Source organism: Thunnus thynnus, chromosome 11 (genome assembly GCF_963924715.1).
Source record: "Thunnus thynnus chromosome 11, fThuThy2.1, whole genome shotgun sequence".
Lineage (NCBI taxonomy): Eukaryota > Metazoa > Chordata > Actinopteri > Scombriformes > Scombridae > Thunnus > Thunnus thynnus.
Window position 1 is genome coordinate 370,034 of NC_089527.1, and position 17,786 is coordinate 387,819.

Here is a 17,786-nt window from a genome sequence, read left to right on the forward strand (position 1 = left end):
AAGTCAATATAAACTACATAAACTTGCCCCTGATCTGATCTTACACTGCTCAGTGCTGCCACTGGTGGCTGGAGGATGTACTACATCCAGCCGTGGTGAGGAAGAAATCCTGTACTATCTTTGGTTTGATTTATTCTCTATTGGAATAAATCAGGTTTTTTAAAATTTCTGTGCATCCGCCTGACACTTTTCACATCTTAAAAGTCACTAAAAAGAAAAAGCATCAGCTGGATTTGTAATTTGAATATTCTTCGTAAAATGAATTTCTGAGAACAGTCAGAAGCACAAATACAGAAAACAGTCTGTCATTACTGCTGCTAATATATTGTTCCCTACACTAAAATCATATTTATTTATTACAATGAGAGTCTAAAACTAAAAGGAATTTGTGGAAGCAATTAAAACCATTTAGTTTATTAAGTGTGTTATCCTAAAACAAGGATTTATTTAAGTTGTGTTAAGATACCAAACACACACATGCAGCTTATACTTATAAACTTTAAATTTTTATCTCTTATTCTTAGTTTCACTCCTTCCTTACATATCATTTTGTATCAGAGCCCAAAACCTTTTCAGTTTCCCTTCACACTATACATGATTTTCACGTCAACTGTAGGAGGACTTACCGGAGATCTCGTCAAGACCTGGCCCTTGAGTTTCCATTCACCCATCACATCATCCTCAGATATTTCAGTGTCAAAACTGGCTTCCTCCTTCTCAACCACCTCTACGCTGGCGAGAGGCTTCAGGATCTCAGCCTCACGCTCTGAGAAAACAAAGAGAGGGAGTCATGGGAAATACCGCACAAATTAAAAACACGTTCCAGCTTTTTGGACACAGTCCTCATTATTTACTAATGTGGATTTGTATGTTTCACCAACCTCCAAGAGTCAGCTTGGCTGTGTATCTGCGATCCTCAACCTGAATGGTATATTCTGCAACGTCGTCAGGCTGGCAGTTGTTAATGGTGAGTGTCATAGTGTTTCCATCTTTGTTGATCTCCACCTTGTCAGACGGAGTGAGCTCATCGTCTCCTTTGAACCACACCCATTTGGGATTGTCCTTGACGAGCTGACATTTGAACGTAGCCTTGGCTTTTGGTTTCACATGCTGGTCTCTCAGGGGCTTCACCAGCCAGTCTTTGATGATTTCTGAGAAGGGAGGATTCAAATTATGTTAAAAGGTCCGAACAGTGTCAACTCTGAGGCCTGGTTCCAGACTTTAGTGGTAGAAGATCACATTTTAAAAAGGCGGAAAGGAACAGATCCAGGTTATCAAGGTTTGTCAGTCAGACAGATTGGGAGAACTCAAATGTAACTGTGGTCAACAGTTCAATCAACATCTAAATCTGTGCTCATGGTAACATAACGCAAGGCTGCCGACTTCTGACTTCAGCTTGGAGTGAGATTTGTTCCTGTGGGGAGGGGGTGACAAATCTTTTTGCTAATTTGTGTTTATTGGGTAGCATTTTTGACATACGCTACCAGAAACATAGGATAGGAAGATGTGTGTTCCTCATCAAGTTGCTGCCATCATCCGACACTCCTAACTTTAGTCTATCAGATCCATCCAAATAGAAGTAAACAGGTCTATGCATGGGTGCTTGATTAGGCTTTAAAATGGGGGAGTAAACTGGGAAAGATATATAATTTTGGGAGGGTCTGGTGGTCCTCCCTCAGAAAAAATAAGTAATTTAAACAAAATTTCCTGCATCTCTAAACCAAGTCAAGAAACAGCCACCTGAACTAGTCTAGAGTAGTTAGATTGGGGGTGCCATGAAAACCAAGAATGCATCAAGAACAGCATATAATTGGGTCGATCAGGACAGGATATGATTATTAGAAGAGTGACTATTTCATATATGAAATGTTTTTCCATCCAACTCTGCTCCACCTGAGAAACAGCCTTAGCTAACCTGGTGTGCTGAACTCAGAGTTGCACTGATTTGAGCCAGTTTGGTGAAGCAGGGTCTCTCATTTGGCATGAGGGTTGAGAGATTGATTTGAGAGACATTAGAGTGTGTTGGCAACCCTGTAAAATGTAAAACTATGTTGTATTACTAGATCTCAGCATTGAGGTACTTAGATTCATGATTTTGCATAGGCATACTACCTAAAAAAAACTATTAAACTACTGGGAATCATGAGAAAGTTTCAGAGTGACGGAGACAGTGACAGTTTGCAAATTGCCTTGACTGCATATTGACAGTGTAAAGTCAGTGGCTACAATCACTCAGGTTGGGTTTTTTGTTTTAAATGCTATTTATTGACTTTTATTTATTTCATTGTTTTCATTATTTCATTTTATCATTTTGATTTTTTGTGTGCTTTAGTCATATTTGTACTGTCTCATTATTAGCCCCTCAATCACCTGTAAAGCACTTACAGAAATTACTTATTTGGTATTTTACAGGCTTAGCAGCCTTTGGAAGTATTTACTTATATTTAAATGAAAACTAGTGAAGGGTTTGCGGAAAATCCAGGAAAAGAGGCATAGAATATGACAACTAGTATGTGATTCAGTCCGATTTGCCGACTGCTTACCAATAATTTTAACGTTGGTTGTAGTCTTGACATCCTCCTGTCCGTCCACTTCACATGAGTAGGTGCCACCGTCCTCATCAGTGGAGTTTTGGATGGTCACAGCTTGCTGCATACCAATGATATTGATAGCCAACTTTCCAGCCTGTTTCTTCAGGACTTGACCGTTGCGTTTCCAGATCACATCTCTCTCTTTGTTCAGCTCACATGTCAGATACATAGGCTGACCCTTTACACATGAAGTCTCTGGTTCCAATTCTGTTACCCATTTCACAGGCAGCTCTGCACAGAGACAAAATAACACAAATCACTGCATTTATTCCAGTACAAACACAGTTTGATATTGTTGGGAATTTTCCATTCTGGTGCCATTATATTACCTGTTTTTGATGCCTACAAAAAACTTGTTTTATCATCTGACAATGTGAGTCAAAGTTTTCAAATACATAGGTGTTAAATGCTGTGACAATCTGTATGTTGGACAAATGACGTCATTCATTTACCTTCAACAATGAGCTTGGCTGTGCATGATATTTCCTTGCCAGCATTCTTGGCCACACAAGTATATTCACCAGTGTCAGACAGCTGGACATCAATAATGTTTAGTTTGCGATCTTTGCCATCAGCAGTGAACTTGTGCTTGGGGTCCTCACGCAGGTTGCTGCCATCTTTCATCCATGACGTGATGGCAGTGGAGGGTGTGACCTCGCACTCAAACACAGCAGATGAGCCGATAGACTCGGCCTCCTTCAACACAATGTCCTGAATCTTCTTGATGAACTTCAGGCCGACGGGTTTGAGCTTGAATCCTCCGAAGGGGTCCTCTGGAGGTGATGGCTCTTTTCCACCGGGCCTTAGGCCCCGGCCCTTGCCAGCCTCACCAGGAGATGGGGTTTGTCTCGCTGTAACATCAGATACGAAAACTCATCAAGTTAGATTCAGGTGTAATGGTGATGAAGAATCAGTCTTTTGAAAATGAGATGTTTTAAGACCTTGTGCCTACCGTAGATTAGACGTCATTTGGTCAACATAACTTCACATTTAACAAAAATCTGTTCTAAAGTAACAGTTTTCAGTGTTACAGACGCAGAGACTATAAGACTGTCAAGATTAGGAATCATGCAGAGTCACTCTTCATGAGCTTCCAAACAGGATTTTTTTGAAGAACTCAAATGTCCAACAGACAAGAAGATATTGACGAACAAAGCACACACACACACAAACAACACACAAAGAGAGAAAGATACAGTATCTCCAGCAGCTATAGTGACTGCGAAGCTAATTAGCCAAGTACAATCAGATAAGCCACCTACCTACCTGCGTTATTATGTGTTCTGTGACTGTTCAAATGTACGACAGCAGTAAAAAAAAAAGGGCAAAGGCAATGCTCCTATTGGCTGTTGTGAGTGTAGTAACGTAAATCTGGTTCCACCAGTTGCATACCATCTGAAAAATGTCAATACAATACCCGATTTTCTGTGTCAGACAGCTGGATATCTATATATATATATATATATATATATACAGATGGGTGACAAATGAAAGGAAAAACCAACATTAAGTGTCTTAGTAAGGTGTCGGACCATCACATGCCACCAGAACAGCGTCAGAGCTCCTTGTTATTGATTCTACAGTCCTTGAACTCTACTGGAGGGATGAACATCATTGTTCATAAACATCTTCCTCGTGTGGTGGTGTGATGATGATGGTGCAGAGCGCTGTCTAACACGTCAGCTGAGATCTGGTGACTGTGAAGGTCGTAACATATGATTCACATCATTTAATCCTCATCAAACCATTCACTGTCATCCTGGAGGAGGTCCAGCATCCAGACCTGGATCAGTTTGTCCTTTAATTTGTCACCCGTCTGTATATATATATATATATATACATATATATATATATAGCAAATAAAAATGCAGTGGCAAATTAAAAATTTGTTTAAAACAGTGACACTGCGCCGACATTATCCTGTATAAAGAGTAAAAGTTTTACACACATGAGCTCTCATATTTGTGTATTCTCACCCCCAAGTCCTCTGCCTCTGCCTTTCGGTGCGTCTTCTCTGGGTTTTCCATCTGGACAAGAAACAATAAGATGTTGGTGTCTGTTGGTGTTAATATTCATCAGCAGAAACCAAGATAAAGATTTAAGCAGCACCAGCAGCAAACATGCTAAATCTTGTCCACATCGCATGAGTTTGAAGTACACACAGCACATGATGAAGAAGGTGAAGATGGAGTGAAGTCTTTGACAAATGGATGAATACTGGAATCAAAGATGATCAAAGGGGCAAACGTGGATGGTAGACGATGAAGAGAATAAAAGTTCTGGATAATGACATGAACACTCAACACTGAATGATGGAAATTGATGACATTGATGACACAGGACAGACATTATATGATGGGCCACATGAGGACATTACAATAGATGGATGTTGAATGTACAGATGGACAAACAGATGGATACATGAGCTCCAGATGAACGAATGAATCAAGTGAATAAAAACGGACGTGATGAGGATTAGATGAGTCATCTTAGATGGGATGAGGGCGCTCCAGAGGCATCAGTTGTGGAGTCTGTGGGACTTCGCCTCACCTCGTTTGCCACCAGGCATGCCTGGGGTCTCCAGTGCCCCATCCACCCCTTCACCTTCCCAGTCCTCTGTAGGAACCAGCTCCCAATCCTGGGCCTCCTCTTCCTCTGTGCCTTGCATTTCTCCTGCCTCCTCTTCGAACACCTTCTCCTCTGGTTGGGTGGGGACCTTCTTCATCTGCAGAGTTCCAGGAGAGACCTCCTTCACCAGTGGAACCCTCCCTTTGCCAGGTTTTTCTGGTTCTGAGGCCTCCTCTGGTGACGGCTTCTTTGGGACCTTTTTTAGAGATACAGCTTCAATAGAGTCTTTTGGTGAAACAGTTTTAGGAACGCTTTTCAGTTTTTCAGCACTTGGTTTCTTCTCAATGGGGACTTTTTCCAGCTCCTTTGATTTTGGTGATGGGGTCTTTTTCAGCTCAACCTTCTTGAGCTGCTCTATGGGTTTGAAGGCCTTCTTGTCTTCGACCTTGTCTTTACCCACTCTAGGCGAAGGAGTCTTTTTGAGTTCAACACCTTTCTTGAGGGCATCTCTTTGTTTTTGTGGGAGTTCTTTCTCAGCTTCTGTCTGTGGGATCACTTCTTCCCTTCTTGGTGGAGTGGGCTTCTTAGGTGGAACAGTTGTCTCTTCTTTCTCTTGAGGCCTCTCATCCTCTTTTTTAGGCATCGCAATCTTTTCAACTTCCTGCTGTTTTTCCTTAAGCCCCTTGGGAGTTTCATCTCTTGGAGTTTGACTTGGTACCTTTGTGTCCATAGGCTTCTTTTTCTCTTTCTCTGATGCTTTTTCTGACTTTTCTTCAGCTTCAGGGACCTTTGTGAAAGGCTTCAACACAATGGACTCCTCGTCTTTTTCTGGTGTGGAGATGATTTTAGGTTTTCCACGCAGCTTATCAGTTGCTGTAGGTTCCTCATCTTTGAGTACTTGATCAACCTCTTTCTTTTGTGGTATCTCCTTCTGGTCTTTGCTGGCATCAGGAGTTGTATCTGGACTTGGCACACGAACGTCTTCATCTTTTTTGTGTTTTATAGCAGCAGTGGGTTGATCTTTGTGTGGTGTCTCACCTCTCTTGAATGGAGTGTGCTCAGTATCGATCTTTGCTTCACTTTCTTTCTCGGCTTTTGGAGGCTCAGCTGCCTCAGGTTTCAGAGGTTTGTCAAATGGTTTCAGAGTCACAATTTCTTGCTCCTTTTCTTTCTTTGGCAATTTCTTTATTTTCTTTTTAGATAAATCTGGCTCAGGTTCCTCATGTTTTGGTGCTTTAGGGGTTCTTGTCCATTTCGTCTTTTCATCCTCTGCCTCCAGCTTCTCAGGTTCCTGTATGTGGCCCAGTTCAGATGCCTCTTCATCAGCAGCGAAGACACGTTCAGTTCTTCCAATTGTTAGTACCTCCCGATCCTCTCTACTGTGAAGCTCGTGAACTGTCAGTTCTGTATCATAATGCCTCATCACTTCAACTTTATGAGTTTTGACTTCTTTCTCAGGCTCTTTGGGCTTGGTTGGCACCTTCTTTAGTTTGATCTTTTGTGTTTCTTCTTCTGGTTTCCCAGATTTTTCAAATGGTTTTAGTTTAACTGACTCTTCTTGCTCATCTGCCTTTGGCAGTTTAGTTATTTTCTTCTTATCTACACTTGGCGCTTTGGGTTCATCCTCTTTCTGTGGTTTTAAAGTTCTCATCCATCCTTCTTTCTCTGTTTTCTGGACAACTTTGACCCTTTCAATTTCCTCAAAATGTCCTAACTGAACTGTCTCTTCCTCTGCAGTGAAGACTCGTTCAGTTCTTCCGAGTGTTATTATCTCTCGATCGTCTCTGTCATGAAGTCCGTGAACCATGAGTTCTGAATCTTGATGCCTTGTCACTTCAGCTTTCTGAGTTATAATTTGTTTCTCGGGCTCTGGAGCTTTCACTGGAACCTTCTTCAACTTAATGACCTCTGGTTCTGGTTCCTTCTCTTTGAGTATTCTGGTAGATTTACTCTTCAGCTTAGGTGATTCAGGAATCTTACCCTTTTGTTTAAGAGGTGGCACTGTGGTTGAAGCAGTAAATACACCTTTTATAATATTCACATCCAAAAATACAGAATACTCAACATCTAATCTGACTGTTATACAACACAGGACTCAGACACCAATTAAACATGTAACAGAAAATAAGAGATAACTTCGAAAGTTATGAGAGTGTAACAAATAGAGCGTTTTTTAGAATATCTAAATTAAAAAAAATATATATTAAAATTGAAATTAAATAAAGTAGCTAATATTTGGTATACCTCTGGTTGGTCCAGGTGCTGTAACTGGTTCCTTGTCTGCAAGAGTTTGAATGAAAGCAGCATCAGCACACACAGTACAAACAGTGTTAGTAAAAAGTCAGCTTTGAAGAGAAAGAAAGTTAATTGTCCACAAGTTAAGGGAGTCTGGCATGCATTTGTTTTCAAATTTCTCTTTCAAGAATATTTTCCTATGAATGCAATGACTTTATCAGTGTTATATATTCCTTGTGCTGGTCATTGCATGTGTACCAACTTACAGTAAAGTAACACCAGGTGCACAAGAGATGTTTAAAAAAGCAGTTATAAGGTTATTTTGCCTCATTTGACAAATACCATTAATATGAAAAAGACATTACAGGACCAATGACACATTTGGGTAGCAAAGTGGATTTTAGTTTATACAAACAACAGACCAACAGATTTAGACAACGAGGGCATTTCTTAAATCAAAGCTCAGATTGCTTTGTATTAACATTGAAGGTGTTACATGAATAGTCTTTCTAGTCAGAAGGATATAATAATTCACATAAACATTCACACACTGATGGCACAGCCATCAGGAGCAATTTGGGGTTCAGTATTTTGCCCAAGGACACTTCGACATGCGGACAGGAGGAGTCGGGAATCAAACCACTGATCTTCCGATTAGTGGACGACTCGTTCTGCCTCCTGAGCCAAAGCTGCCCACCACATAAGAAGTGCTTCAAGGCAGGTGACAAACAGAAGACGACAACATGAACCAAAGTTACAGAAGAGACTTTACCTTCTGGTGGAGACATTTTCTGCGATACAGGAGACGGTTCAGCCTCTACGGCTGGTGGAGAGGGTGTCTTCTTCACTGGTGCAACTTGAGCTATAAGAATGCCAACTTGATTAAATCACTGGCCAAGATCTGGTCAACAAGGAAAAACTGACAAATACTTAAACAAAACAGACAAAATGAAAGATTTCAGACTGTTGTCAAGACCCAACAGATTTCTTCAAATCAGGACAAACAGGAAGTTAAACAACATGGATGACAAACAGTAGAAACTACCTGGAGTAGGAACAACTTTTTCTGCTGGAGGCTTTGGTGTTGGTGGAGATGGTTTCTTTTCCTCTGGAGGAGACCAAAGGTCATAGCCAAGAGAACAGAATACAAGAAGATGACAACAAACCACAACAGACAGGGGACAGATGAAAATTAAAAATGATTAGAATGAAGAAAAGTGCACATGGATAAAACAGATAAGCAGAAGACAAAGAAATCTGAACCAGACAGCATGAAGGATTTCACAAAAAGGACAGTAACACAAGTAGAAGACATGACCACAAGTTGTGTAAGTAGTAGTAGTAGAAGTAGAGTGTAAGAAGTACCTGCAGAAGGAGCCACTTTGGCTGCAGGAACAGGAGAAACTGAAGGCTTTGGTGCCGGTGCAGATGGTTTCTTCTCCTCTGGAGGAGTCACTTTGAAGTAAAAGATGCCAAGATCATGACCAAGACAACAGAATGGTCAATCAAGACAGACAGTTGCACTGAATAAATGCAAGTGAAGACTAGGGACATGTAGACAGCAAGTGAAAATACAATTGAGAAAAAGAAAATCAGTATGGATACCTTTGGACTAGTCATCAAACAAAACAAAACATAAAAACAAGACAGACATATAATTTATAACAGTTCACAAGTGAAGAAACTACCTGCAGGGGGAGCAACTTTCTCTGCAGGTGCAGGAGGAGGAGGAGGAGGAGGAGGTGAAGGCTTTGGTGCAGGTGCAGATGGTTTCTTCTCCTCTGGAGGAGATACTAAGATGCCAAGATCACGACCAAGACAAGAATAAGCATGGTCAATACATAGTGAGTAACACAAATTGTTAAAAACATTGAGGACCGAAACCAGACAAGATGAAGCCAGAAGACAATAACAGAAACAAACAGACACATGGTTGAAAAGAAAAACAATATGGCTGACTCTCGATAAGCCAGCAAAGACAAGGAAATACAAACTAACACACTACCTGCAAGAGGAGCAACTTTCTCTGCAGGAGGAGGAGGAGGAGGAGGTGAAGGCTTTGGTGCAGGTGCAGATGGTTTCTTCTCCTCTGGAGGAGATACTAAGATGCCAAGATCATGACCAAGACAAGAATAAGCATGGTCAATACACACACAATGTTAAAAACATTGAGGACAGAAACCAGACAAGATGAAGCCAGAAGACAATAAAAGAAACAAACAGACACATGGTTGAAAAGAAAAACAACATGGCTGACTCTTGACAAGCCAGCAAAGACAAGGAAATACAAACTGACAGACTACCTGCAAGAGGAGCAACTTTCTCTGCAGGTGCAGGAGGAGGAGGAGGAGGAGGAGGAGGAGAAGGCTTTGGTGCAGGTGCAGATGGTTTCTTCTCCTCTGGAGGAGATACTAAGATGCCAAGATCACGACCAAGACAAGAATAAGCATGGTCAATACATAGTGAGTAACACAAAATGTTAAAAACATTGAGGACAGAAACCAGACAAGATGAAGCCAGAAGACAATAAAAGAAACAAACAGACACATGGTTGATAAGATAAACAACATGGCTGACTCTCGATAAGCCAGCAAAGACAAGGAAATACAAACTGACAGACTACCTGCAAGAGGAGCAACTTTCTCTGCAGGTGCAGGAGGAGGAGGACGAGGAGGTGAAGGCTTTGGTGCAGGTGCAGATGGTTTCTTCTCCTCTGGAGGAGATACTAAGATGCCAAGATCATGACCAAGACAAGAATAAGCATGGTCAATACACACACAATGTTAAAAACATTGAGGACAGAAACCAGACAAGATGAAGCCAGAAGACAATAAAAAGAAACAAACACACACAGTTGAAAAGAAAAACAACATGGCTGACTCTCGATAAGCCAGCAAAGACAAGGAAATACAAACTGACAGACTACCTGCAAGAGGAACAACTTTCTGTGCAGGAGGAGGAGGAGGAGGTGAAGGCTTTGGTGCAGGTGCAGATGGTTTCTTCTCCTCTGGAGGAGGTACTTTGGGAATACAAGATGCCAAGATCATGACCAAGACAAGAATAAGCATGGTCAATACACACACAATGTTAAAACATTGAGGACAGAAACCAGACAAGATGAAGCCAGAAGACAATAAAAGAAACAAACACACACAGTTGAAAAGAAAAACAACATGGCTGACTCTTGATAAGCCAGCAAAGACAAGGAAATACAAACTGACAGACTACCTGCAAGAGGAACAACTTTCTCTGCAGGAGGAGGAGGAGAAGGAGGTGAAGGCTTTGGTGCAGGTGCAGATGGTTTCTTCTCCTCTGGAGGAGGTACTTTGGGAATACAAGATGCCAAGATCATGACCAAGACAACAGCAAGATTAGACAAGACTTACTAATGACAAAAGATAGTTTGGACAAGAATGAATCCCAAACAACGACAGACCAAAAACAAGTAAAAGAAATGACAGGAATGACCAGGAATGGAAGAGGTTAATCTGATGAAGGAAAGAATGAAAGAAATAACTTATCAATGGAAGATATTAGTAGGCCAAGAGAGGTTCCTTAGTACAATAGACAATTGACAAACACAGCTTACCATATCGTTGGGAAGGTTAGTACAAAAAGACCATGTTTGAAGATGTGTGAGTATATTAAGTGAGAGATTTTAAATCTCTTTTAAGAGGGGTTGATCTTATAGCGATCATGAGCCTGAGTGGCTAAGATACAAAAGAATACCTTTCAGAAGAGTTTGCTGTTCAATCCTCTGTGTTCCCTTTTTTGTCTTCTTGTCATCTCTTGTCGGTGGACGTTTAGTTGTATCAGTTCTCACTTCCTCAAAAGAATCAACCTCAACAGGGGCAACTTCTTTTTGTGCAGAAGAGGAAGGGATAGTTCCTTCTTCAGGGGGGACAGGTTTTTTCCGTGGTGTAATTTGAGATTTTTTAGTTGGAGCAACCTCTTCTTCAGTTATAGCTTTCTTGGGTAGAGTCACTTCTCCAGGAGGAAAGTTGTCTGCAGGGGCAAAGTCTTCTTTAGGAGGAACATCTGCCTTGGAAAGTGCAAGAGTGGTTTCTTTCTTTGTAGGCACAACACTTTCCTTTGGTGGTCTGCATACTGTTTTCTCAGGCAAAGGAACTGAAGCTTGAACCGGAGATGACACTTCCTTTTCAAATGCAGCAAATTCTTCCTCAGGAGGCATTTCTTCCAGCACATGAGTTGGTTTCACTAGAGGTTCAATGATATCAAGAGGCACTTTTCCAGCAGCTTTGGGAGATTTCTTAATTTCTTCCCTTGAAGACTCCATCTTTTTAGGTGGTATTACTTCTTTCTTGTGAAGAATGTCTGTCTTGGAATGAGAAACAGCAGTTTTGGGAGGAGTTTTGGGTAAGTCTCGTTCAGGTGGGGGTGAAACAGTTTCTTGAGGGGGAGACATGGACCTTTGAGATGTAAACTCTTTCACAGAGTCAGCTTCTTTCAAAAGAGTGACTTCTTTAGGTACACCAGGTTTCTTTGGGACAGTGACTTCTTGATGTGTAGCAGTGATTTTAGGTTTGATGAAATCCTTCATTGGACTGGAAGATTCTTCATATGGAACAATATCTTCAGCACACATTGGCACTTGTGTTTCAAAAACATCTTTCTGCTCAGTATAAGTTGAAGAGACACCAGCTTCTTTGTGTTTCCTTTCTTGCAACATTTTCTTGTAGGTGAGCACCTCTTCTTCAGGTGAGACTCCAGTCTCAAGAGGAGAGAGTTTTTTCTTCATTAGGTTAGTCTTTTCAGGTGGAGGTGTGATGTCTCTTGTTGATGGAAGACAGGAGGGTTCTTTCAGAAGTGGAATGACAGGCGTTAGAGATGATGATTCTTCTGTCTGGTGCACAACTTTCTCTTCTTGAACAAGAAGTTTAATGTCCTCCAGTTTTTCAGCCTCACATTCTGTGTACGCTGACTCAGAGTCCTCAAGTGACTCAGCATCTTCAACCTCCTGATCTTCACTATCCCATGTAGGAACCTCCTCCTCTTCCTTCGCAAGAACCATTTGTTGTCTCATCCCCCTTTTCAAAGTGGTTTCCTCTCTTGCACTTGACTCCCAGAGTTCAACTACTCTTTCTGTCCTGACTTTCTCTTGCCTATGTCCGTCTGCTTCTGCCATGAAGATCCTTTCTCCATGACTCTTCTTCAGAGAAGACTCCTTTCTGTCTTCAACCACTACTGTTTCCATTAGCTCAGTCTTCAGGGGAACTGGAGTCATTTTTAAGATATCACCCAAGATTCAAGATTTGCACCATGGAGCGGTGTCCAAGAGGAAAACGTCAACACACAAAGACAACATATAGACACAGACATTAGTGTAGCATGTGCTCTAACGTGATCCTCATATTACAACTAAATTGTATGTTTTTAGATTCACTACCTTTATGTTGTGGGGTATCTTTAGACTTTGACTGGACTTCTACTTTCCCAGGACTATCCTGACCTGGTTGATAAATGCACAGTACAGTAAATAAATGCACCCAGTCAAACTGAAACCAAACCAAAAACATTTGTGCTGAATTTCTAAAAGTGTCTAAGAAACCATTGTCAGTTATGGCATACCTTTGATAGGTGTACTTGGCTCCAGCTTTGGTTTAGCTAGTGCTGCTGTTTCCTGTGGTACCTCCCTCTGTTTTACTGTTTTGATAATTGATATGATGTAGCAAACAGTAAACAAACATGAAAGCACAGACATCAAGGCAAAACCTTTAAAGAATTAGTTTAAGATTCTCAGAATAAAAAAACATAAATAGTGAGTTAAAAGATCAAGATGAGTAAGGATTAGTTATAAGATGCTCAAACTTGTCATATTTGAAGACATATCTACCTTGTACTTGAGGCTTTTTAGCCTGAAGAATTTGTTTTGGTCTTTCCAAATCTTGTGGCGGTGTTGGTGCTCGGCGGTCTGGCACTGGTTTTTCTGTTACTAATTTTGGAGTCTCTGGACCCTTCTCCAGTTCTTCTGGTGGTTCTATAACCATTTTGTGTGCTGCTGGAGCTTTCTTTGGTTCTTCTGGAGCCTTCTTTGGTGGTTCAGAAACTCTCTTTCTTTCTTCCAGGACCACCATAGGTTCTTCTGGAACCTTTGGTGTTTCTGGAGCCTTCTTTGAGTCAGGAACCTTCTGTGGATCTTCTTGAATCTTCTTTGGTGCCTCTGGAGCCTTCTTTGTTTCTTCCACAACCTTTTTGCGTTCTTCTGGTACTTTCTTTGGTGCTCCAGGAACCCTCTGTGTTTGTTCCAGTACTTTCTTGGGTTCTTCTGGAATCATCTTTGGTGTTTCTTGAGCCTTCTTCAGTTCTTCTGGAACCTTCTTTGGTGCTTCAGGAACCCTCTGTGTTTGTTCCAGTACTTTCTTGGGTTCTTCTGGAATCATCTTTGGTGTTTCTTGAGCCTTCTTCAGTTCTTCTGGAACCTTCTTTGGTGCTTCAGGAACCCTCTGTGTTTGTTCCAGTACTTTCTTGGGTTCTTCTGGAATCATCTTTGGTGTTTCTTGAGCCTTCTTCAGTTCTTCTGGAACCTTCTTTGGTGCTTCAGGAACCCTCTGTGTTTGTTCCAGTACTTTCTTGGGTTCTTCTGGAATCATCTTTGGTGTTTCTTGAGCTCTCTTTTGTTCTTCTGGAACTTTCTCTGGTTCAGGAACACCCTGTGTTTGTTCCAGTACTTTCTTGGTTTCTTCTGGCACCTTCTTTAGTGCTACAGGAATCCTCTTAGTTTCTTCCACAACCTTTTTTGGTCTTTCTTGAACCTTCTTTGGTTCTGGTGGTTCTGATCCAGGAGCATACATTGGTGCATCTGGCTTAGTCTTATAAGCCAGCAGATGTGGTTTTCCTGGGGGTTCAGTGACAGCTCCAGATGGTCTTGGTTCTGGGACAACTTAGAAGAACATTCATTTATAAGATGACTATCTTGCTAATCATATTTTTGAAAGAGAAACCCAAATGTGCAAATCACACTCTAACGAGTGCTAAGCACATTCAAAGATAATCAAAGAAGGTATTTTGGAAATATTACTTTCCATACTTCAAAGTCAGGAATTGATAATACTTATAACATGAGACACAACACAAACATAAAACAGAACAGCACAATAAAGGAACCTATTATGAGCATCTTTGCAGTACCTTTAGTCGGAACAGCTTCAGCCTTGGGTGGAGTAACTTTTGGTGCAGAGGGTTGAAACACTGGTTCCTCTGGTCTGGGTACATCTTGCACTTAAGAGAACATTATATACTGTTTTAACCTACAGGTAATGTGTAAAGCTTACAAGGAATCAAAGATTACACTCTTAACGAGTGTCTGCCAATGAAAAATATCTTAATTTCTTCAAAGTCCGAAAAAAGATACGAAAGGAATCTAGAAGAACTAAAAGATATATAAGGTCAGTGATCAATACCTTCAGTTGGAAGACATTCAGTTGTGGAGGGAGTAACCTTGGCTGCAGTTGGCTGAACCACAGATTCATCTGGCTTTGGTGGTTCTGGTGCTTTAAAAGACATATGTGTTCAGTAACCACTAAGGCTTCAACATTACAGTGCACTCTAACGAGTGTTTAGCACAAAGATAACTGCGAAAACACATGATCTGAGAAGATTAAACACACAACATAGACAAGTTTGTATTGCAGCGAACCAATCACATGACAATAGATATCAAAGAGTTCAAAGATGGGAAAAAAGTCTTTCCGATACCTTTTGTATCTTCACTCTTTGGTGGAGTAATCTTGGCAGCAATTGGCTGAACTACGGCTTCCTCTGGTTTTGTTACAGTTGGCACTTTGAAGAACATTGAAAGTTTTCCATTTTCATTCTATTCAACTACATTTATTTTTTATCCTAAGGTTATTCTAGGAGCAAGTTGTAAGCTTCACTATCAATACATTACAGCTATGACATTAATTTCTAGAGTTAGTTTCTAGAGGGATTATATTGAAAGCTGTATCCAAAAACTGTTATAGATATGCTGTCAACTCCAAATATATTAGATGTTAATTTAAAATTAAGCTCAAGAGGTTAGCAGTGAAGAACATTTAAGATTTACACAAACACATAAAGAGTTTTACACATAGATCACAGCAGCATGAAACAGAACAACAAGAAGGATGTACTGTCCAGTACAATCTCTTTCCAGTTGAACAGTAGTAAAGCAAAGCTTTTACTACTTTACCTCTTGCTTTAGGAGCTTCTGGTATTTTCTTGGCCGCTTCAACTTTTGGTGCCTCAGGTTCAGGCTTAATTTTGGCCACTTTTGGCTCGGGCGGTGCCACTTTAGGAGGCACTTCAGGCTCTGGAATCACTTTCGGCTCTGTTGTTGGCTTAGGTTGATAAGGTTCAGGAGTGACCTTTCCGGGAACGGTCACTATCTCTGGTTCAGGTTCTGGTTTGGTGTATATTGTTGGTTCTTCAAAGTTAACAGAGAAATATTACTGTGAGTCGACAAAGAGCACACAGCTTTAAGAATTTGGGGCTAAAAGAAGGAACACAAAACTGATGAAACATACAGACATATACTGGATATAACAAACAAACTGACAGATAACCAAGAACACAATGCTCTCTACGCACTGTAAACAGAAGAGAACAGACTCACTTTAGACAACATTAAGTTACACGCAGCAGCCAAGAGAAAATCTTAGCGTGAGGTACCTCTTGAGAATTTTATATGACAAAGATATTAAAGATCCTGATGATACTGTAGTAAAAAAAAGTGAAATTTTACATCTACTCTGCAAATCTAAAAAAAAAAAAAAATTTTGTTGAGTTAAATAAAATAATAAATTCTAAATGTATGCATTATTTCTCAAGAATTAATGTAAGATGATAAAGAAAAATGAAAGATTTAAGTCATTAAAATGGTTTTACCTCAAATTACTTTGTTTTCATGTAAAGAATTAAGAATATGAGCCAATAAAGACTCTAAGACAACAAACAGAAAATAATCAATCACAAACACAATGCACATCAGTGCATGATTATTAACATTACCTTTTGGGGCTGGAGGTTCCTCTTGCTGAGGTGGAGCAGTGACCGTTACCTTGGGCTCCGGCTTCTTCGCTTCAGGTACTTTAAAATATTATCATTGAATTCAGTTTTCTGACCATAACAAATGCTAATATCAAGCATTTTCTTATTAAGTCTTTAAGAGATACACAAATAAACAAAGAAAAGAACACGCAATGTGACCAAGCAAGAAAGATTTAAAAGGTGAATGAGTCCAACGAGACAAGACAAGGTACATACATACGAAGGAATTACATACATTAAGTGATCAAAATAAGAACAGGTATTTGCAGATACCTTTGACTGGAGCCGAAGGTGGAGCTGCAGTCTCAGAGGGTTTCTCCTCTGGTCTCATGTAACCCTCAGGAACTTGAAAGATCAAGAAAGTTCACATTAAAACTATGACCGCCAAGTTCTAGTTTCTACTCTACTTTCTGCCATCTACTGTACAGAGAGCTCTAGTCAGGGTTAAAAAGAAGCTAAAGGGGGTAAGTTGGGGTAAGGTGGGGTTACTAAAGAGTAAAAACATGGAACACACAACATGAATAAGAGTAAAACATGAAATCAGGAGACAGACGGGACCAAAAGAGGATCTATGACAAAAACAGTTCAAGTGCACAAACATCAAAGTACAACTTTGGTGAGAGAAAGGTTTCAAAGCAGCAGCTGGTGTTTGAAGCATTTTACGCGTAAACCAAGTGGACGGATAAACATGCTGGCTAGCAGATTGGCGGTTCAGACAAGTGGGCTTGTTACATTACAGCCATAAGCTCTGATGAAAAGCCAGGAGCCTGTTTGGTTTTTTAAAGCAATTATACCTTCAGGGACTTCTTCTCTAATCTCAACATGAGTCCTCTCAACAATTCCTTCAACAGGTTTTTTCGCTTCTGGTGAAGAAGAAAAGAAAAATAAATGACTCTGACATGTAGGATGATGAGCAAACTCAGTGGCAGGTCTTTAAAGATCTAAAGTTAATGAGGAGGAAATGAAGGGGGTTTACTGCGGATAAACAACCACAGACAGTGGTCAATGACATCTGTAAAAAGACAATACGTAGACGTACAGAGGACAAAAAGATGTTTAAAGACGCAGACAGACAGAGTGATGAGAGTTTTTGTATTAATAAAGGATGTTATCGTATAAAACAGAATAATGTTGATACCTGTGACGGAGGAGTACCGAACAGAAACTGTCTCTTCTTGAACTGTCAGACTCTCAAAAGCTGGACCATTAAAGGATAATCAACAGTTAGAGACATCTGAGGTCAGATATTTCATTTCTGAATCATTTAGGTTTAAGAGGATTATATGAAACAATCATTTTATTTCTGGGATTAATCTCAAACATCTATGATGAAAGTTCTGAATA

At 40.4% G+C, this 17,786-nt stretch overlaps 4 protein-coding genes across 4 annotated transcripts in view; all 4 read right to left on the reverse strand.

Moving 5' to 3' along the window:
- The window catches only part of LOC137192195 (titin-like), a 213,923-nt gene that overhangs the window by 118,669 nt on the left and 77,468 nt on the right, over positions 1 to 17,786 (reverse strand). Inside the window, exons 64-84 of the mRNA XM_067602711.1 lie at positions 17,581 to 17,640; positions 17,237 to 17,305; positions 16,716 to 16,787; positions 16,404 to 16,481; positions 15,586 to 15,819; positions 15,111 to 15,194; positions 14,816 to 14,905; positions 14,544 to 14,633; positions 10,018 to 10,119; positions 9,698 to 9,805; positions 9,400 to 9,495; positions 9,083 to 9,187; positions 8,760 to 8,849; positions 8,440 to 8,502; positions 8,167 to 8,256; positions 7,404 to 7,439; positions 4,568 to 4,618; positions 3,044 to 3,442; positions 2,544 to 2,822; positions 882 to 1,151; positions 627 to 766 (exon numbers count right to left, since the gene is read on the reverse strand). Coding sequence (XP_067458812.1) covers positions 627 to 766; positions 882 to 1,151; positions 2,544 to 2,822; positions 3,044 to 3,442; positions 4,568 to 4,618; positions 7,404 to 7,439; positions 8,167 to 8,256; positions 8,440 to 8,502; positions 8,760 to 8,849; positions 9,083 to 9,187; positions 9,400 to 9,495; positions 9,698 to 9,805; positions 10,018 to 10,119; positions 14,544 to 14,633; positions 14,816 to 14,905; positions 15,111 to 15,194; positions 15,586 to 15,819; positions 16,404 to 16,481; positions 16,716 to 16,787; positions 17,237 to 17,305; positions 17,581 to 17,640 — 2,606 coding nt within the window. The remainder of the gene's footprint in view (positions 1 to 626; positions 767 to 881; positions 1,152 to 2,543; positions 2,823 to 3,043; positions 3,443 to 4,567; positions 4,619 to 7,403; positions 7,440 to 8,166; positions 8,257 to 8,439; positions 8,503 to 8,759; positions 8,850 to 9,082; positions 9,188 to 9,399; positions 9,496 to 9,697; positions 9,806 to 10,017; positions 10,120 to 14,543; positions 14,634 to 14,815; positions 14,906 to 15,110; positions 15,195 to 15,585; positions 15,820 to 16,403; positions 16,482 to 16,715; positions 16,788 to 17,236; positions 17,306 to 17,580; positions 17,641 to 17,786) is intronic.
- Positions 4,625 to 7,391, reverse strand: LOC137192196 (uncharacterized). Its single transcript, XM_067602712.1, has one exon. The coding sequence runs from the start codon at positions 6,964 to 6,966 to the stop codon at positions 5,110 to 5,112; it is 1,857 nt and encodes a 618-aa protein (XP_067458813.1). The 5' UTR covers positions 6,967 to 7,391; the 3' UTR covers positions 4,625 to 5,109.
- On the reverse strand, positions 10,603 to 12,643 carry LOC137192197 (neurofilament heavy polypeptide-like). Its single transcript, XM_067602713.1, has one exon. It carries the CDS (start codon positions 12,637 to 12,639, stop codon positions 11,089 to 11,091), a length of 1,551 nt encoding a protein of 516 aa, XP_067458814.1. The 5' UTR covers positions 12,640 to 12,643; the 3' UTR covers positions 10,603 to 11,088.
- LOC137192198 (golgin subfamily A member 6-like protein 22) lies at positions 13,186 to 14,479 on the reverse strand. Its single transcript, XM_067602714.1, has one exon. The coding sequence runs from the start codon at positions 14,204 to 14,206 to the stop codon at positions 13,187 to 13,189; it is 1,020 nt and encodes a 339-aa protein (XP_067458815.1). The 5' UTR covers positions 14,207 to 14,479; the 3' UTR covers position 13,186.